General features: G+C 38.7%; 2 protein-coding genes across 3 annotated transcripts in view; one reads left to right on the forward strand and one right to left on the reverse strand.

Moving 5' to 3' along the window:
* Nucleotides 1-2319: 2319 nt before the first annotated feature.
* LOC110067230 (uncharacterized) overlaps nt 2320-21846 on the reverse strand; it is a 33957-nt gene continuing 14430 nt past the window's right edge. For both annotated transcript variants that reach the window (XM_089288206.1, XM_089288205.1), the window contains one exon: nt 2320-2949. In XM_089288206.1, coding sequence (XP_089144332.1) covers nt 2620-2949 — 330 coding nt within the window. In that variant the 3' untranslated portion in view covers nt 2320-2619. The remainder of the gene's footprint in view (nt 2950-21846) is intronic.
* LOC149113272 (uncharacterized) lies at nt 9331-17208 on the forward strand. Its single transcript, XM_089288225.1, has 4 exons — nt 9331-12089; nt 12452-12559; nt 15448-15557; nt 16222-17208. The coding sequence occupies exons 3-4, from the start codon at nt 15549-15551 to the stop codon at nt 16525-16527; spliced, it is 315 nt and encodes a 104-aa protein (XP_089144351.1). The 5' UTR covers nt 9331-12089; nt 12452-12559; nt 15448-15548; the 3' UTR covers nt 16528-17208.

Below are 21846 nucleotides of genomic sequence, written 5' to 3' on the forward strand. Positions count from 1 at the left end.
TTGCCTCATTCACAAAAAGCCGAAATTGCCATGGAAACTCTTACAAAACCCTCTGTAAATCCAATGTGAGACACTCTTGAATGTTTTAAAGGATCTTTTGCTTGAACGAAGGGGCGTTCCAAACGTTTTATGTCAGAAACCAAAAGTGTTCGAAGTCATCTCTGGTCTATGTTTCAAAATTAAATTAAGTCATCCCGGCACGAGCAATTATGTTCTGTCCTGAATATAAAAGCAGACAACAACAGCAAGAAACGTCTAGTCCATTGTGCGTCTAAGCCCTACATTGATGTGGCTAAAGCTCTTTGCTGTGTAAAGCAAGCACAACATTATCGCCACAGTGCAAACGGCCACTATTACGGGGCTTAATGTTGACCCGTTTATATATCTCGGGAAGGTTTCATGTACGATAATGAACGACGCGTGCTAGAAAATGGAAAATCATTAGATTTGCTCCTTTATTAGACTTTGTGATGTCCTCAGGCAGACTTCCCTAGACAGCAGTTATAGAAAGCTAATTGATCACCGAGTCACCGCGCTAACTAAAATTCAGACGAGTGTAGCCTGGGCTAAACTTAAGGTTACGGTATACCTTCAGGGGTCTCTCGCGTGCAAGCGATGTAGCGCGCAGAGTTTAAGCAGTAGACATCTAAACCCCTATATCAAATTAAAGCTTATAGAGCTGGCTATCAAACTATTCCAAGAATTTTGAAATAAAACGAATTGTCGAATTTTTCACGACCACTAAACGCGAGCGCCCGAATCACCTTTCAAGAGCTACAAGTCAAAGCGACTTTTGTTTTTCGCCAATTTTATTTTTTCCTCGGTTTCAGGGCCCAAAGCGCTTAAAAAAATTGTCTACGTTTTGCCATATTCAATTGCAGTAAAAAGTTACAGAACATTTTCGAAATAAGATTAAAAAATGTAGAGTGATCGTACAAAAATCGCTCTCGAAGAAAAAATATTTCGAAACTAAGAATTCGCAGACAGGTTTTTGTAGTTTATATGTTAAACTAGCTACTGTCCAAATTTGAGGGCAATTGAACAAATTACCTTTGAGTTACAACTCTTTAAAGTGTCTACTTCAAGCAAAAAAAAAGTATTCGAGAAAACAGCGTAAGAAAAATCTTCTGCTTTGCAAACAAACGTATTCAACTGGGTTCTCAGATACAGCTCCCCCACTGAGCCAATCAGTGCAGGGAAAGTTTACTACCGTTAACGTCCTGGTGAATAGAATCTCCAAAAAACCCTTGTGTTTCGCAATGCGCTCAAGGCGCCGAAGGCGGAGAGATAATTTTTCCGTAGCTCGGTTTTTCTTGAAGCTGGTCACTCTGGCAAAATGGGGAAGACGAAAAAGGATACGAACGCTAGAGTGGCTGGGCGAAGAAAACAAATAAAAGAAAGTGCGACGGAGCAACTGTGCGTGGTTAACTGTGTATGGATAATATTTCAATGGGTCTCAATGAGTCCAACGATTCGCCGATATCGGATTCATCGGAGTCTCTGTCAACATCCCTGTTATTGCTGTCAAGTTCCCAAATTTTACATAACCTTTCTTTTCTCTTCCCTCGATTTTTTTGCCCGCCTCATACGATCACTATAGCTTCATCCGCGTGCCGAACTTTCGCATCATCACTCATTGATGTATTTTCACTCGTTATTCGCTGCTTTCGCTTTTTCGAACTGGTCCATATTTTTATCGTGGTCTACCTTAACTTATAACTTAATAGAATTACACCTAATACCAAAAATGCTTGGTGGTCATAACAACAAAGCTGATCAACTGATTAGTAGTCAATTCGTGACATCTGTAAACATACGCGCCATAGGGCTGTCAATCAAGATGTAAACTTTTACTTCCGGCGAAACCGTAAAACCGCCATTTTTCCGCCAATATTTAGTCTTTTTCAAATTTTTTTTTCAGGAATTAGAGATTATTCTTCGACCACAACTTTGACTCAAAAATCCAAATTTGGAGAAAATTGCCGACCTTAAGATATACTGTAACCTTAACATCAATTGATAAAAGGTGTAGCGATGGTGACCTACCTTTCACGCGAGGTAAGCTTTACAAGCTGCTACCATTAGGAAGCAAAAACTAGCAGGTTGCCTAAATGAAGGATTTCAAATCTACGGGCATACTTTTGCAAAATCAGTCAGATATATATATATATTCCCCACATTAGTCTCCAGGCTCCATTGAAGATCAATCCAAAATGATAATCTCATAACTTTCGGGGAGCGGCTGGGGTATGTAGCATGATGTGTGAAAAGTTTCCATTCGCCAATAATGATCCCGTATTGTAATTTAAAGTACGTATGTAAAGGTGTTTCTATTTTTAATTCCAATACAACAATTTAAAAAGAAAACAAACAAACAAACAAACAAACAAACAATTATCCCGCTGATAGGAAACGGGGAGTGAATAATAACTTAGCATAACTGTCTAGTAGCATACTTTTAAGGCAATCATTCGCACTGTACTTTTTCTACTCAAGAGAGTTGAAAGATAAGCTTTCGTTTGTTTCATTCTCATCATTTTCTAAAATGAACGACAAACATTACACAGCATTTATATTTTTACTTATCTTTTATGACAACTAAATGTGAAACAACTCTAGTTACTTATCAAAAGAATACCCTTCGAAAAAAGGGTACTTTTTCATCATGTCGTACACAGTGTTCTTTTGTTCAGCGGTCCATTCTATAAAACCACGTGTTATGGAGGGGACCGCGTCCACGGTGGCTGCGCAGTCCTGGAGATATTGCTCTGTGCACGTGATTTCCAGGAACTGACAGATTCTTCTCAGGGTTTCCACAGGGTTCTTGACTATCTCCATGCTGGGTACATCAAGGAAGCTGCCTGGAAAAGCTTCCCTGGCCTTGTTACTTCCCTTGGCCATATTGAAGTAGACTTTTATTTTTAGTTCAAGTTCTTCAGGAGCGTTTACCTGTTGAAGCAAATCAGTAAGAGGTGTACTTCTTTAACATCTTAAGACCGAATTAACATGTAGCTACTGCTGTCAGTTGAAGGATATCTCGCTTTCCCTCTTCTAATATGCTTTGCAAGCATTTGTCGCTGTTTTAAGAGTCACTGACTGGAAATATCGAGAATGGCTGGTCAGGTTAGAAAATTCGAAAATCCTGAAACTTTGCCTAAAGAACGCTTTTAGGGAGCCACTTTCGAAAATATTATTCCAATTTTCTTAGAATTCACTCTTCGAGAAATTCGCAAAAAACGAAAATATAGCTTTTTGCCTCATTAAATATGCAAAAAATATCTGGAAAATTAACAAAGTTCTCGGTATTCGCATTGAAACAATTTACAAAACTAGAACTCGGAGTAAACTTAGCGTAAGAACTTTACTTTTCTTCTATCTAACAACAGGAAGTTTTAAATTTTTCAAGCATTTTGAAGGATTCCGTCGACCATTGAAGAATTGCCTTCTAAAGCCCCTATGAAAACGGCAAAAATTGCGTAGTTTTACGGGCTTAAAACGCATCTTGGTCACGGCAAGAAAAGCCTCGTTCACCGTTAATTTTACCAAACGGTGAATACCAGATAAATCCTGGATTAGCCGTCCGTTTTCTGATATCGGAAAACGTTCTGTTAATTCGGCGTTTTCCTTGTGTGAACGCCAGGAAAACATGAAGCTAATTCACTGTTTTCATGCTCTTGAAAAACGCCGGTGAACACCTGGTTTTCCATTGCGTTTTCTCTCGTTTTCCCGAGCGGATTAATGCAGTGTTTGCAGGAGGTTTTCCAAGTCTAAATGCTGACGGTTAACACTAGGAAAACTACACGTTCATTAGCAATTTTCCCGCATTAGAAAACTTCTATTGAACACCTCGTTTTCATACGCCTTCACCGTAGTTTTCCCGAGCGGGTAAATGCGGTGTTTACAGGAGGTTTTCCAAGTCTAAATGCTGACGGTTAACACCAGGAAAACTACACGTTCTTTAGCAATTTTCCCGCGTTAGAAAACTTCTATTGAACACCTCGTTTTCATACGTCTTCACCGTAATTTTCCCGAGCAGGTAAATGGAGTGTTTGTCGGAGGTTTTTCGGATGTATATGTTGACGGTTAACACCAAGAAAACTACACGTTCAACAGCAATTTTCCCGCATTAGAAAACTTGTATTGAACACCTCGTTTTCCTACGCGTTTTCCGTAGCTTTCCCGAGGAGGTAAATTCAGTATTTGTCGGAAGGTTTTCCGGTCTACATGTTGACGGTTAATACCGGGAAAACTTGACGTTGACTAGCAATTACCCGGCATAGGAAAAGTTCTGTTGAACACCTCGTTTTCCGCCACCTTTACCGTAGTTTTCCCGAGCGGATAAATGCAGTGTTTGTCGGAGGCTTTTGGGGTCTAAATGCCGACGGTTAACACAAGGTAAAATTGACTTTCATCAGCAATTTTCCCGCATATATCAGAAACGTCTTAGTGACAAACACTGCATGAAATGGCATGTATAAGGAGGTATAATGAACCCGTATACATAATGTGTACGGAGAGGTATGATGATGTATACTGAAGCATATGTATAAGGTCTGTATAATGATCAGTATACGTCTGTATCCTTCAGTACGAATGTATACTGTCTTGTGGAGATTTCCTTATACCTAGTGTAAGGAAACATTGTACGAGTTGGCAAAGTAAATTCAACTTGATTGTTCTTTTGCATCATAAATGAAGGAAATGAAGGCTCCGGTTGCTGAAAACAGAGCTGACTTGAAAAATATACCCTGTGGTAATGAGTGCTTCTTACGGAAGAACTTACTTGTAAAGGAAGCCTCGAGTCAGATAAACAGCTCTAAAAGCAGATATTATTAGCGCGTCTTTTCGCTACTTTGCGGATTTCGTACAGGTATCATTAACGGATCTTAAGCATTCTGCGAATATATCAACAACGCAGCTTAACGCTTCTTTATGCATTACGTAAAGATATCCATAACGTATCTGTACGCTCCTTTATGCATTGCGCAAAGATATCAATAAGCTGCGTGAAATGAGTAATTACGTGGAATTTACGTGGCCGTGAAATTCTTCGACACTTGGCGTGTCCGAGATCAGAACGTGACGTGTCAAGAAACGTGACGTGTCGGAGAGTGCCATGTTCCGATCCTGATATGTCCGTTGCGGCGTGTCAGGCAAAATCATGGCCTGGCCACGTCCTGTGCGGCGTATCAAGGGAAGCCAGGACTCTGATACTTAACGGCACGCGGTTTTAGTTTAATCGGCCAAATTAATTCACGGAGCTTATTTCTCTTTACGCGAAAACTAAAATTTTCGGACGTGCGTTTCGTCGTTCGTTTCAGGATGTTCAAGTCAACAAAGCGCGAAGATCTATAGTTAACTTACATCATTCTGTTAATGCCATCGAGTGTATTGTGTTCAGAATCTTGCGTGGAGACATAAGACTTAAAATTCATACCAATCTTCAGTATAGCTCTTTTGACTCACGTTATGCATAGTTCTATTTCCTACAGGTGTTTACACTTCCGACTACTATTTTATATTCTAGTATTTACAATCTACCTATAGCAGGGCTCTTTTCGAATACCAGCCCGGCCACTGAATGTGAAACCCTTGTTTAACTAAAGTGCTAAAAAAAATAACCGCAACGGAACATACCTTACATCTCACCGACCTAGGTGGTGGCGCTACTCACCATTTTCGCAAAGCTTGAGAGCGGAATGCCCTAAGATCAGTTGCATGGGAGGACTTGCACCGGGACGCCAAACCCATTTAACGCTACCGCGTATTTGATGCAAACCATGGAACCCTCCTAGGAGGCCTCTGGCCGATCTTATGCTTGTGAAGGTGGAATGTTGCAAAATCTATTTATTTAGACCGACTAGTGGTATTCCATCATTGTGGTTACCGCTGTAAGTCCGAAAGCATCAGCGCATGCGTAATCATGAAGAGTGCCTTCAACGAAATTTACCCGCCAATATTTCTTCCAGTCGGGTTGTTAGTAAAATTTCTAAACACGAATCATATAAATTCGTTTTATGGAAAATTTCGTATACGTACAAGAGAATTCGTCTCACTTAGTTTTGTCACGATCCGTGATGAAGACCTTGCTCAGAGGCGCTAAGCTCGCTCTCAGAAAATTGCAAGACCATTTGCTTTTCTCGGCTGTTGTTTATTCAAGCGTTCATCGCAAGCGGCAGAAAAATGAAATTCTCTCCCTCCACTTTGATGATAATAAGCGTATTCGAGTCTTAAATACGTTATTGTGGCGCCATAGAATCCTGGAGTATTCACGACACACACAACACGTCACCACTGCGTGAAAGCCAAAATATTCTAGAGTATTCTAGACTCGAATATGTGATTGTGACGCAATAGAATCCTAGGGTATTCAAGCCCCACACAAAACGTGACGTACACCTGGAATATTCGTGTCGAATATGGTCGAATACGCTTCGTTCATAATCGTTCGTGGATTTTCGTTATAGTATACCACACATCTGTCGTACTCCTAGAGTATGATGGAACTTAAGGCAAATAAGAGTCTCTTAAATTCTATCAGTTTCACTAAAGCGTCCTGCTGCGTTACTAACAAATCACTGGACTTCAAATATTTTTGATTAATTAATTAATTTATTTTTACTGTACATTGTTATTAATTCATCTATTTTACCTATCATTATTTATTCAGCTATTGTAAATAAATTTTGGATCATGTATTATGTAGGATCTTATTGTAATTTATTATCTTAGATAGTGCAGGTCCACATCAGGACTTAACGTCTTGCCAATTGATCTGTAACCTGCTTTATCAAATAAATCATGTATGTATGTATGTATGTAACCCTTTGTAAAATGAATTTTATAAAAGAAGGTAACAGTTCGGGTGCATAGCATTCTCCTGGAAGCAAAATTTAGACTATGAATTCAAAGTATGTGCGATCTGTGCGTGTATACGTTTATCATCGAATACGTGATCTTGACGCCAAAGAAATAGAATTCTAGAGTATTCATGGCGTGTACAACCGTGACGTGGACCTGAAAAATTCTTATCGAATATGGGCATACGGCAGGAGCACAACCGTGTATTCGTTCGTTGACCAGAACAATTGTACTTTTTTGGTTCATGTTTCGGCGCAGCGCATGTGTTTTGCTTGAGTCAAGAAATTTACACACTTTGTTGTAACTTCGAATTCCCCTCATTCGGTTTTGACCGACGTTTTCGGGATAATCACTAAAAAGCGATTTATCTTTGTATGACCCGTCTCGTCTGAAGTGGTTAAGTACTGCACAGCACGAAACCACAAATTGGACACTACGGGATACGTAAAGTTCCGCAAAGTTAAACTGACTAGAGACACGTAAAGCTGCGCAAAGTTTGGTTAGTAAGAAGATTCAAGCTCGTTTCGGAGAAGTTTTGGTGTATTCAGCGGAGAAAGTCCTGAGACCTTCAGACGAATATCTTTTCTCTGTGGGATGAGTTTAACTCCAGAGCCCGCAGGGCAAAGAAAATCCTAAATAACGGCCCAATAGCTTCCTCAGTCGACTTCCTGCCATCATATCAACATTGCATTACGTTTGAACAAAAAATCACAAAACGTATTACGACGACGAAAGCACTTTAATCAGATTTTTTCCTCGAAGTTACTTTTGAAACGAAATTGACTTTAAATGTGTTTCGAAACGACTTGTAACGAAATGGGAGAAACGACCTACATCATTCTGAGTGTCCGACCTTCAACAAGCACCGATCAGCGGTTTTCCACATTAGACACCAGGTTCTCTCGGTTCTCGCGCCATTTTTTGGCGTCCTTTTTGAAAGGTGTGAAATGTTAAAGCTTTCATCGATCTCTAGGTCCTTTTTCACGACACCGCGGAAATACTTTTTTGGGGGCGCGATACAGTATTTTGCTAGTCAGCGGTACACCTTAACAAAACTACAAAATGTCTGCAACTTTTACGTTGTTTTCGCAGCGAGTCTTGTCGACAGTCAAAAAGATACAAAACTTAGAGCGCACACTGTAAACTTAGCTTTTAAACTCCGCTCATTTGTTGGATAGTTCTCAGTTAATGTTATATTGTGCCAAAGACAAACTGAACTTGCACACGGTGTGAAATTGTTGTTGTTTCGTGAGAGTACATGCTCGCAAGTGGCGAGCCACTGGCAATTTACGTTACGATGTGCGCTAAGGCTAAAACTAGGCAGCTTTTATGTTGCTGTAGCGGTGTTCTGAGGACATCAACTTCTCAAGTTTGTTGAATTGATGGGCTTTAACCGTATGAATCGGTATGTAAACGGCATTTCGATCAAATTCGTCGGGAAGGCATGCTCGTGTTCGATTGGGGGCACTCACGTAAGTAAACACGGTCATCCTGTCCTCACTCGGTATCACCGAATTATAGACCAAGTTGGCCGAAATCGAAGCAGTACTTAGTATAAATCTTGGACACGTTGGTGTAACAAGTGTAGGAATGAATCCCCAAAAGGGTTCAAAATCTGGCCTCAACTCGAGGAAGAATTCACCAAGGTCTGTTTTATCATAAAATATCCAATTTTAATCACACTGTACTTCAGGAAGCTTGAGGCTGGCGAAAATAAAATTTTAAATTTTCATGTTTATTATTGTTTCTTTGTTTCTTGTCATGATTTCGAATTGTTGCAGTTCTGTATTTTGCTTTTAGCGCCTCTAAAGTGTGACAATTATTTTAAACTAGTTGCATAGCTATTAGAGTTTAGAAAAAGCTATTTAGCTATTAGAAAAAACCACAAGAAGTGCATGACATCTGAATATCTAAAGATGGCAGAAGACATGGAATACAAAGCTGTTTAAAGGATAATTAAAAATACATGCATATGTTATTGTAAGACAGTAAAAATACCATAAAATCTGGGTGATGACAACTTCCAGTTAAAACTCAATAAATGAATTTCATTTTTAGTTATAAATAGGCTATCCCCCCTGTATTCACACAACAATCTTCTGATTATGAGGCCACCCAGACAATTTCTGACCACATTACCTTAGAGCCCGAGACTCTGTATAACTTTCTAAAATTAATATTTGTTTACATATTACTATTATCTGGATTTCCCAATAGAAAACTTCTTCTATTGTACATTTTTTTTCTATTCTGGCTCAGCAAAAGTCCTTTTAGATACTGTCCATGGATGATTTCCACATCAATGCTGTAAAAACACCAACTGAGAGAACACTGACCAATGCTCTCCATATGGCAACTCCTCTCCTGACCATTCAGCCATCTGTTGATGGTAGGGAGAGGCAGGGGGCAGGAGCCAGGGAGAATAAGGGGCAGGAGCCCGGGAGAATAGGGGGCAGGAGCCTGGAGAGAAACGCAAAATGCTAATTTTTGTCATTCATTAAGGCTTCAAATATTTTCAAAAACAAGAACTGAAAATGTTACTTGACTTTCATTTAGTGTCTTTAGAGACTTCTAGGCCGACGGGCAAAGAAAAATTCACCTTTGGGCTCAAAATGAGGCTCAAAATGAAACCCTTTGACAGTGGTTACGTCATAGGTCATTCACTTGAAAGATGTGGGTAAGAGTAGCAAGGCTGAAAATGAAGGAAAAAAAGAAAAGGAAATGCCTAAGGACTGTGCAGCTAAATGACTAGGATGTGTTTTGAGTCTCTTAATCTACAGGGGACAGGAGCAGGACGAACAAGGGTGGGAGTCAAGAGATAGAGGTATGGGAAGTGGGAGGTTCTGACTCCACTGTCCCTTCCCCCACTTGATGCAGCACCTTGTCCCTAAGTAAAAGGTAAAGTCTGCATAGAGCCAAGTGGCCCATCAGGCCAGGCTTATCTTGGTTTCTGTAGCATGAACCGACTAGGAGTATTTCTACTACCCCTGGATAGGATGCTAGTTGATCACAGAGTTACCCCCACGATTAAATTCACCAGTACCCATATGTACACCTTTGTGGAGAGAGGCACTGTGAGAGTAAAAGTGTCTTGCCCAAAAACACAACACAATGTCCTTGACCAGGGCTCGAACATGGACCGCTCGATCCATTGCTGAGCGCACTAACCACAAGGCCACTGCACCTCCCACCTTGTCCCTTAGGCCTAACCTTAACCCTAAACCTAAAAAAAAGGAGTCTGTAGATTTCAGTCAACTTTACCTCTTTTATCACTTGTGTATTTGACACAATTTCTAATTTCCTCGCTTTCTGCCATTCAGTTTACTGTACCAAAGCCTGATTTTAAGTGATTCGCAACTACTGACGGACCTTGTTTTTGCAACTTACAACTTCAGACTTTGCACAAAATTTCTCACTGGAGAAAAGCAATGTTGTAGAACTTAAGTGATGAACTAAATGTAATAAATATTAATTTGTAAGAAATGTATCTGTTCTTTAATACATGCTTTTGTGTCTGGTATCTGAGTTAGATGCAGCGAAGATATATTACCAATGGTTTGTAGACGACAGTAAGCCAATTCAGAGACACAGTGGCATAAACAAAGCCACTTGTTAGCCAATTTATCACAGGAAAAAAATAAATACATATAATTACATATATATAATTTATTGCCATCAGGTGCTATAATGTCTTGTAATAAAGTGGTTACAAGTTAAGTAAGAATCTTACAGAAGGGAGGATGATACAATATTATTACTAAGGGGATCATAATTAATTTCATATTGATTCAAAGCATGTGATATGTACATGTATGATTGCAATGGAAAAATTATTTTGTAGTAATTGAACAAAGCTCATCTGAATTAAATTAAATGAAAGGAAAAACAACAACAGTCAATTATTTATATAAGTTGATACAATGCACATGTAAGATACGGAAATAGAAATCGAAAAGCTTCAAATGACTGAGTAAACAAAATAAACTAGTGGGTTTCATTGAGGAGTTGATTACTGCCTCTCTGAAATGTTGAAAGTCTTTTCAGCATCAAAAGAAGTGAAACTTGACCACATTCCATAAGTGGAAGCGGTTTCTTGTAAAAAAATACAGGTGTTTGGGCATTTTAAAATATTTAGTTACATGTGCATACATGTACAAGGAAACGGTCTTGAAAATTTCCATGTACTATCAACATTTAATCGATGTAAACAAAAAGGACCTCAAGCAAGGAAAAATTGTCAATGAACCGAACATATTGAGCGGTCTTGCATGTTTTCAGTATTTCTAGCGTTCACTGCGGCCAACAAATCACAATATTTTCGATTTCTACTCCCTTCGCAAACGCCACCATTATATGAATGTAGGCTTAAACAATCTTTAATGATACAGAAATATCTTGTGAATGAAATGAACAAATGTAACAAATGTTTTATTCTGACAGCAAACGACAGGTACAAAAAATTTATTTCACCCGTTCCAAAAGGCGCAGAAAGTCAGAAAGGTGATAGAAACGCCAAAACGCCAGTCTTTAAAGACAAATTCTTATCAAAGTTTCTTGGACGCGTTGGAAATGTAATCTCAATGAACAAGCACCACACGTCGGCGCAAAGTGAGTGTGAATAAAACGATCCCGACTTACATGTAGTACCTTAACCATTTCGCGCAAATTACACTTTAAATCCAACCAGTCTTCAAAATCCTTGCAAAACCTGCATACAGGACCAATCTTCTACTTTGCTGGATACCCATCGTTGATTTTGACAATTCTGAGGCGAGGGCGGCTGAAGCAACGCTATCCACGCTTCGTCCGCTCGAGCTGGCTCGAGTCAGCAAACTACACATTACTCCACACAAAATGACTCCCCTGTACCACTATTCTTTACGAACATTGCTTGAGTATTAAAAACCCATTTAAGGGCGTCAAGCTCACCAATAACGAGAAGTATCAAGGATATTTTCAACCTTAAAACGAAGCAAAACACCGATCTCAGAGAACTGATCGATCGAAGGACAACACAGCCCGATGGTGATGACCACTGACCAGTTACTGTGACGTCAAAAAACGTATTTCCGTGGTGCCCTTTTTCACTGTTTAAAAACTCTACTTTGGCGGACAAAATTCAGTTTACCTTCACTTCTTCTCTGTGCACGATTTCAAGCAGCTTTTGGTGGTATACAGCTGGTGAAAACATCAATACACACGGAGGTACGAGTCAACAACAACAACAGGTAAAACGTTAGTCATTGTTGTCTTCCTGGGTTGTTTTGTATGTAGGAGTAAGTTAAGCTTAAGTTTCCAGGGTAAAGTTCAGTTGTCAAGTTTGCTTAAGATGTATGGAATTGCCTCTCGTTGTAAATGTTTCTTTATCAAGCAGAAGCTATACACTGGAAGTTAATGTAACCTTGATTTCAAAAGGGACGGCAATGGGAGTGATGGTGAATTAAACCATTAAATCAAACTACTGTGTAAAATTTACTGATTGATTTATTATGATATTTTCCTTAGCACTGCAAGCTTGATTTGAGGTTTTCCAGTGTGGATTTACACATAAACTAACTAACCTTTTATGCGTATTGTATTTTAATCATAGGATGAAGTAAAATTGGTAATGCCTTACATGTATGTATAATCCCTGGCATCCTTACTTGAAGAAAAAATGGAAAGCCTGTGAGGAAGAACCCTGGCTTACAAGATACATGTATGTATTTATGACTATTTAGGGGAGCATGGAGACTTTTTAAGATTTATTTTTGTAAGAGCTTTTGAAAAATTATATTGGCAAGCAAATTTTGGCATTTCACTAGTCAGTCTCTATATATTTTATATAGAAACAAGGTGATTTGCAGATCTGTTTTCAGAGTGCTCAGTAGTAAACTAGAGCGTGATTACAACAGATGACGAACTGAGCAACTGTAGATCTGACTTGACATTTTATTACTATTTAGTTTCGTAGTATACAACTTGTGTGCAGCACTCATCAGATAAAATTGCCAAATGCGAATTTACATTATTACACTGATTTGAAATACACATGCAACTGCTGGAAATATGATAGCTACAATAACTGAATGCTTTTACAGAAAAGAAAAGAAAAGTTGGAAATTATAGATAAATGCTGTTACTATTGTATAACAACAGAAGCTTTAAAAGTTAAAATTCAGCATTTTTCATGAAGAATTTGTTTGCGTGTCTACATGAAGTTATCAGTTCATTCCATTTATTCAAAGAGGCTAACTCAGGTTTACAAGGTACTTCTCCCATAGACATAGGTTAAATCGATTTGAAGTGGGGTTATATGGGGCAGCTTGCTTTAAAATCTTTCAAGTGACTTTGAACTTTGATTTATTGTCAAAGTAACTTGGAGGCTGCCCCATATAAGCCCGCTTCAAATCGATGTAACCTACGCCTCTGAGAGAAGTACTTTATTATTTGTAAACCTGATTTAACCTCTCTGAACAAACAGAATGAACTGGTTAGATAACTTCATGCAGACATGCAAACAAATTCCTCCTGAAAAATGTTAAATTTTAGATTTTAAATCTTCTCTTGTATTTCAATAATAACAGAGTTTATTTGTAATTTCCAACTTTCCTTTGTTTTGTAAAAGCATTCGCTTATTGTAGCTATCACATTTCCAATGGTCACTTGTGTATTTCAAATCAGTGTAATGATGTAAATTCCCATTTGGCAAATTTTATCTGGTGAGTACTGCACACACGTTGTGTAGTACGAAACCAAATAGTAATAAAATGTTAAGTCAAATCTACATTTGATCAGTTTGTCATCTGTTATTTTATATATACATTATATTAAGGTACATGTAAACCCTGTTCCACTGATGACCACTACATATTTCAAGACAATTTGCTATAGTAATGTCAAACTACAGTGGAACTTTGATATAATGAAGTGCCAAGGAATTGGCATTTTTAGTATGTTTACTATAACAGGGTTTCGTTGTTTCAAGGTTCTTTTCCGTATAGTCTGCTATTACTAGGGCCATGAAAATCGTTCGTTATACTGAGGACCTTGTTATATAGAGGTTCGTTAAATCAAGGTTCCAATGTACTAACCATATTCCTTATTGTAAGTATTGAAAATTGAGTTTTATTACTCATTTAGGTTATTAGCCTAAGGAGGAATTTGTTTGCATGTCTACATGAAGTTATCTAATCAGTTCATTCTGTTTGTTCAGAGTGGCTATTAGCCCCTCATTTCAGGTTAAGAGCTGAAAATTCAGAACAATATTGAATTTGATACTCGAATTTTGATTGGATTAATCAATGCATAAAAAGTTTACACCACATCTAGCAAAAAAATGAAAGGCTTCTAGAACTTGCCTACCTTTGTCAGTGCAAAATGAAACATAATCTGTAACCTTGAACATTTTTGCTTGAATCGGTTTGATGTTTTTAAGCCACAAGCTCTGGCCCTCGCAGCCTTTCATACTTTGTTTACACTGTAAACTTGATTAATGTGTAACACAACTCTCTCCTCTCTCAAAGGCATCTTAAGTATGTTTTTGCATGCATTAGAAACCCAGGTGCTTACAGTGTAGCTTTCCAAATGTGATAAAACCTTTTGGTCATCAATCCTGTCAACACTTAGGGCTGGTTCACACTTTGACATAAGCATAAGCATAAGCATAAACATAAGCATAAACATAAGCATAAGAAAAATATGTGTGAACCGGAGTTACATAAGCAAAATTGAAAACCAAAATAATCCTGACTTGATTAGAAGACCAACATCACACTAACATTAGGGGCTATAACTTAAAAAACACATGACTGTATATTCAGAAATGAAAAGATCATGGTCAAGACGAATTCCCCTCAACATTCGAGCAGTAAGTGTAAAAATTAATTACTAGAGAACTACTCATAGCATGGTAATATTTTGAACATTATTTGAAACAGCTTACTTAAATTCACTTATCCAAGTGACCCCCTGTGATTAAATTCTCAGGCATTCTTGAGAAAATGAATGTCAAACCTCGTAAAGTAATGTTAAAAAGAGGTGCCATTTTGTTTTGAACTGACATGAAGCATCTTTGTAATTGTAATATGGATAGTGTCAAATTCAATTTCCCCTCCTGGGGTCAGCCTGGGAGCTTTAGTATTCATACCTCCTTGTTAACTGTATTGAAAATGTTACTGTGATTAGAGTAATATTTTGGTAACTTAATTTTTGCACTTATTGCTGGAATGTTCAGCGGAAATGTTTTCCCACGCTTGATGCCGGTTGCATGTGTTTGCCCTGAGTTCTGATTCGTTTAAATCTGTTTTGATTGGCCAGACAGCGAGTGACCACTTTATTATATGCCAATCAGTTTTACGACACTCATTAGCAATTGAAAATTGCTGTATATTTGCAAACCTTCATAATTTCATATCGACCATTTATTAAACCCTTTGAATCAAAAGATTGTTAACAACAACACAACAAATGCAAGAAATTGTTAAGTGAAAATGTCTTTTCTACACACCCCTACAAATAGTGATTATTGTTCTAAACTCATTTGATACAAACCAGTTCAGTCTAAATATTTTTTAAAAGGATACTTATTGTGCTTTTTTATATTAGATGCCATTTCTCAGAACTTTGCATCGTGTAAGAATAAACGAAGACAAGAACAAAGTGGGACATATGAGAGGTACCAGCAGGACCAGAAGAGAAGGCAAAGGATGAAAAGGGTATGGATCTCCCTTATTTCGCTGACAAATTACTAGACCCTTTCACTGCTATTATTCCACCAAAAACTACAAGTTGCTCCTTTGGTTATTTCAAGCGATGACATCACAAAAGGGGTAAAAAGGTGAAGTACTGGTATACATGAAATCAGCTAAGATAACATAACTAGTTAAGTACACACTCAGCTGCCAGCTGGATAGTTTGGCATTTTTCTATTTCCACCAGATTATGATATGGGTGTCTGCTGACTGCCTGAGTGTCTCATGTGCCACTCTGTGCTTATTGTGATCAGAACAGAAAAATTTACAGCAAGTGCGAGAGATTTTGAAAATTGCTTGTATTTTACAACTTTTTTTCCAGGAATAGGGTTAACAAACAATAATATTATGAAGACTTAATCCTTTTATTCGTGATAAAGGTTCTGAGGTTGTTAATATTACAACACATACATGTATGACTCCTTATGGCTGTCTTTTTTTGTATAACGTGTGAAATTGGCACCAGAAAATCTTAGTATATGTGCAGTTGCATCTAAAAAACCGTGATAAACCACCTTGCAGAATGAGTATACACAGTATGTAATACAGTAACCATCAAGTTATGATTTGCTTGAATATAGAACATTTACTAAAGTCACTAAATAATAAATTTATCAACTCCTTTTAGAAGCTTGACAGAAGACTGAAAGTGGTCAGAGAAGAGGAAAGGAGTGGTCAAATGTACGAGGCTCTGCATACAGCCCTAATCTCTTCAGATGAGTCTGACGCAGAGGGCGATGCTCTGGCCACCAGACCTCTAATCTGGAGGACAGATGATGTAAGCAAGTATTTTCGACTACTTGATGAGCGTTGGAAGGCAGGCATGACGTCCCAACAAAAAAGGCAGTCTGTGAGCCGGATTCTTGGTCTTCCTAGTGAAAGGACCACAACTGGAGTCCCACAACATTTGCTTTGGGCTGTGCGTGCTGATTAAGGGGCAGTATAATTTTATTTAAGGGCCTTATGCAAAATTGAAAAAAAATTGTGTCTCTTCTGGCATGCAGACCAGCTATTCAAATCAGTATTGGGGTAAAAAGAGAGAGAATTTTAATTGATTTCATCCAGTTTCATGGTTTTTGCATAAACCCTTCATTTAATTACTTTAATGACATTTTTCTGTCAAATTGTTTGCTTGTTTGCTAGTTGAAAAGTTTAACACTGTAAAAAGCCTGTTATTTGATGAAGTTGGCTACTGGCTTATTAAGACATGCAACGCAAATTAGAATTTTTGCTATAAAAGCTAAGCAGGTTTTACTTTCATGTAGCTTTTGTGACCACCATCCAGGTCATTTATCAGAATCTTATTTTTAAGAGCAATACATTGCGAGTGGTATTAACTGGACAAAATGATACACCGTTTTCTAAGAAAGATAGGCTGAATGTTCTTGTTGGGTGGGTGATTGTGCGCCTCTCAAATAGATATTTTTAAATAATATTCCCTTAAAGGGTCAAGTGAAAGAACTTTCTTGCTAAACCATGTATGGTTATAATTTGTTTGTTAGAGTGGGAAAACACAGTTAAAATTACCCTCGTATTTTATGTGAATAATTGTACATCTGTAGATAGTAAACAGCGCTACACAATTTTAAATAAATCTTATTTTTAGAATTAGCAATACCTCTTGTTTTTGCTGTTTTGACTGGGAAAGGGAATGAGCTTTAGTCCCCTGAACATTGGTAGCTAGCAGGTCGTGGGACTGTAGAAAGATCAAAAGAATCTCGAACACGGGATGGGAGTGAGCGAACAATGCCGGCCGATGCGCACTGAAAAACACCCGAATACACCGTCCCAGGAAATGCAAGAAAGCGCGAGGAAAACGTTGGAATTCGTGCAATTTTCCACCCATTAACTGAACGGTAAACACCAGGGAACAAGCGTTTTCTTGAATTCACCGCAACTCACTGTCCCAGAAAATATAAGAAAATTCCTGCGAACACAGGAAGACACGATATTTTCCAAAAGTTCATCGAACGGTGAACATTGGAAAACAAGCGTTTTCTTGAGTTCACGCGCGTTTGCCATCAGGGAAAATGCGAGAAAAGCACAAGAAAACTTCTGAAAACGCAGGAACACACAATAATTTCCGTGCGTTTACCGAACGGTGAACGCTGGAAAACATGCGTTTTCTTGAATTCCCTTGAATTCGCCGTCTCGGAAAATACAAGAAAACAGGAGAAAACTTCTGTGAACGCGGGAATGCACTATGCTTTCCGTACGTTAACCGAGCAGTGAGTTCTGGTAAACAGTGTGTTTTCCGAAATTTCACGGCATTTGCCGTTCCGGAAAACAAGGGAAAACGCCGGTTTTCAATTGTTAACCACGGATGAACGTGAAGTTTTACACCGGGAAAACATCTGTTAACACAGGCAAACAAGACATTCGCCAAGTGTTAACAGACCGGTAAATTCCAGAAAACAGGCGTTTTCCGGCGTTCACCGTAATGGTAAACTACCGGATAATGGAACGAATACTCAAATTCCCCGACGGCAAAACAACTGGAAAATCTTGGATTTTCCGATTGGTGAATACCAGTAAATGTAAGCAAATGCCACGTTTTGCGTAAATTCACCGCGCGTTTTCTAAAAGGTAAACGCCACTTTTTTTGCCGTGGGTATGTCCGATATGGAACTAAAACAAGTACTGTGCAAAAGAGTGTCGTTTCTACTATAATAGTATGGAAAAAAATTTCTGGGCAATCGAGGTTCACACAGGTAAAATGCAAAAGTTCGCGACAGTCTCTTCTCAAATTTGCATAATGCGGTATGTTCGAAGAACTCTATTGTTGAGCACTCTAGTCTGTTTTTGTTCCATTTGTGGGCCATGCTTTGTGGGAAATATACAAAAAGAGAGTTGATCCATGTCGTTGTTACAACATTGTTTCAATGTTTCACGCGAAGGATATTAAAGCTATAGAAAAAGCCCAAAATCTAAGTTCAAAGTCACCTAGACCAAACATGCACGCTACACGTATTACGTGACTGGCGTCACGTAAGATATATTTTCAGTTAGCTCCAATTGGAACTCCGCGATTATTGAGGTTTAGACGCTTGCTTATAATAGAAGCATATAGGGATTTGTCTTTCCCGTTTATATGCACTCGATTAGTCTGCAAATATTCGAAAGGAGACTGGTCTTTTAACGTATTTTTTAACCATTGTGTGTCGATTTTGATCTTGATGGAAAACGGATTAAATGCACTAAATGAAACGAAGAGGTTTTATTAACATAATCCAGCCAGACCAAGGAGGCAGGTTTTCTTGAAAAATAGAGTAAGACTGTTTGATGTCTATCCAGCGATCTGACTTCGGTTGGAATTCGGCCTAGTCCAAACGTCGTGCTTCTGCCGTGCCGAACTCAAATAAATTTGGCTCGGCAGTGGCATGACAAAAAGCTATGAAAGATTCAAATGTCGGGGGCTTGGAAACGAGCGGTGCCGGCGCAAGTTTGTAGAGGGGTCTAGAGGCATCCTCCCGCCAAAAAAAAAATTTTAATGTAGGGGCTCGGAAATGGTATTTTTGACATCCTCCATGCTGTAGTTCTTAAGAAAATCAACCTAGCGGATGAACTATAAAATGACAGGTACTTTTAGTGCATTTACAGCAATATATTTTGAAGGTATTGTGAGCTTGATACATCTTTTTCAGCCCTCCATGATATATCACGGCCTCAGTACTGACTGACCTGCTCTTTTACACAAGCCCCCCGTGTGTGGGAAGGAATCGCACGCTGCGGAAAGGTTAAAACTATGTAAACACGAAAAGTTTCCTACACATTTGGTACGAGGTTGTAGCTTTGTAAATTCTTGGCAAATCTGTAGTAGACCAGACTTTTTTCGTTTTTTTCCTTCTTCTTTATTTGTTCATTTTTACCTCATACTAAAACAAAATAAACTGTCATCGTGGTAAAAAGTGGAGGGGGGGGGGGGGCTTAAGCCCCCACCCTGGCTCTGCCGTCCCTGGTTCAGTTCGGCACGTGCATGGCAAGGGCACGCCGTTCGAAGCCAAGTCGCGCTCCGCTGCCACACGGAGCGGCATTAGGTCTGCGGTGCTATAAGTAGTCGTGCCGACTTTAATTCAGCCTGCCGAACTGAGTGCATGCATGGCTTTAAACGTCGTGCTACTGCCGCGCTTGCGTCGAAGTTCTCAGTATTCGCGTTGAAACAATTTACAAGATTAGAACACCGGATAAACTGAGCATATCGAATGCTTTATATTCAATTAAATTTTGAGGGGCTCCGTCGACTGTTGAAGAATTCAATCCCCTATGGAAACGGCAAAAATTGCGTAATTTTACGGGCTTAAAAGGGGTTTAAGTTTGCCCAATATCGGGTCGAAATAAATACTTTGATTAACATTTGGTCTTCTTCAGTCAGTATTTGGAACAAGAAAATCTGGGTAGTAAGAACGCGCGCCAGCAAACACAAACGTTTTTAAGGCTAGGTGAACTTTTTTTGCATAATTGACGAAAATTGAAAAGTCTCTTCATAGTCTCTTCACTCGATATATTTCTAACAGTGTTTTTTGTCGTTGTTGGTGTCTTCAATTACTTAGCCTAAATAGTTTCCAAATAATAAAGAAAGAGGGAAAATCGATGGTTAAACTGACAACCGTTTACATAACACATCATATCCTGTCATATTCTTCGGCTCAATCCCCGTAAATGGTACCGCAAAAGTTCTCGCGGTGGACCTTTTGAAGATTAACCCCTAACTGATGTACGACGAGCACCCCCGTTATTTTTATATGAGTCTCCCCCCCCCCCCGGGGGGGAATGAATAAAGTTTGCATGCCGTGTAGCGCGACTTGGCTTCAGCGTGCTCTTACGTACCGTGCCGAACTCAATTCATAGCCTGCTGCATGAGCTGCCATTGCTAATATTTGTAGCATTTAAAATAGCCTTCAGCAAAGCAAGCGTCTTCCGATCTTCTGCGCGACTGATTGAACTCGACGTTTGGAATCACCGCTGTTCTCTTGTCATTGCCACTGCCGAGACAAATTTATTTGAGGTCGGAACGGCAGAAACGCGACGTTTGGACTAGGCCGAATTCCAACCGAGGTCAGATCGCACGATAGATTTCAAACAGTCTTACTCTATTTTTCAAGAACACTTGCTTCCTTGGTCTGGCTTGATCATGTTAATAAAACCTCTTCTTTCATTTCGTGTATTTAATTACAATTCGTTTTCCATCAAGATCAAAATCAAGACACATGCTAAAAAATACTTTAAAAGACCAGTCTCCTTTCGAATATTTGCAGACTAATCGAGTGTATATAAACGGGAAAGACAAACCCCTATATGCTTCTATTATAAGCAAGCGTCTAAACCTCAATAATCGCGGAGTTCCAATTGGAGCTAACTGAAAATATATCTCACGTGACGCCAGTCACGTAATACGTGTAGCGTGTTTAGTCTTTGTGACTTTGAACTTAGATTTTGGGCTTTTTCTATAGCTTTTATATACTTCGCGTGAAACATTGAAACAATGTTATAACAACGACATGGATCAACTCTCTTTTTGTATATTTCCCACAAAGCATGGCCCACAAATGGAACAAAAACAGACTAGAGTGCTCAACAATAGAGTTCTTCGAACATACCGCATTATGCAAATTTGAGAAGAGACTGTCGCGAACTTTTGCATTTTACCTGTGTGAACCTCGATTGCCCAGAAATTTTTTTCCATACTATTATAGTAGAAACGACACTCTTTTGCACAGTACTTGTTTTAGTTCCATATCGGACATACCAAGATGCGTTTTAAGCCCGTAAAACTACGCAAGTTTTGCCGTTTTCATAGGGGCTTTAGAAGGCAATTCTTCAATGGTCGACGGAATCCTTCAAAATGCTTGAAAAATTTAAAACTTCCTATTGTTAGATAGAAGAAAAGTAAAGTTCTTACGCTGAGTTTACCCCGAGTTCTAGTTTTGTAAATTGTTTCAATACGAATACTGAGAACTTTGTTATTTTCCAGATATTTTTTTGCATATTTAATGACGCAGAAAGCAATATTTTCGTTTTTGCGAACTTCTCGAAGACTTTGAATTCTAAGAAAATCGGAATAATATTTTCGAAAGTGGCTCCCTAAAAGGGTTCTTTAGGCAAAGTTTCAGGATTTTCGATTTTTCTAACCTGACCCCATTCTCGATATTTTCAGTCAGTGACTCTTCAGTAATTCTGTTGTTCAAGAAAAAAATAAATTAATGAATAAAAAAATGACAGTATTTTTAGAGGAAGTTACATCACCCTTAGCTAG

The sequence above is a fragment of the Orbicella faveolata genome, unplaced genomic scaffold (assembly GCF_042242905.1).
Source record: "Orbicella faveolata isolate gen_17 unplaced genomic scaffold, um_ofav_v1 contig_15, whole genome shotgun sequence".
NCBI lineage: Eukaryota > Metazoa > Cnidaria > Anthozoa > Scleractinia > Merulinidae > Orbicella > Orbicella faveolata.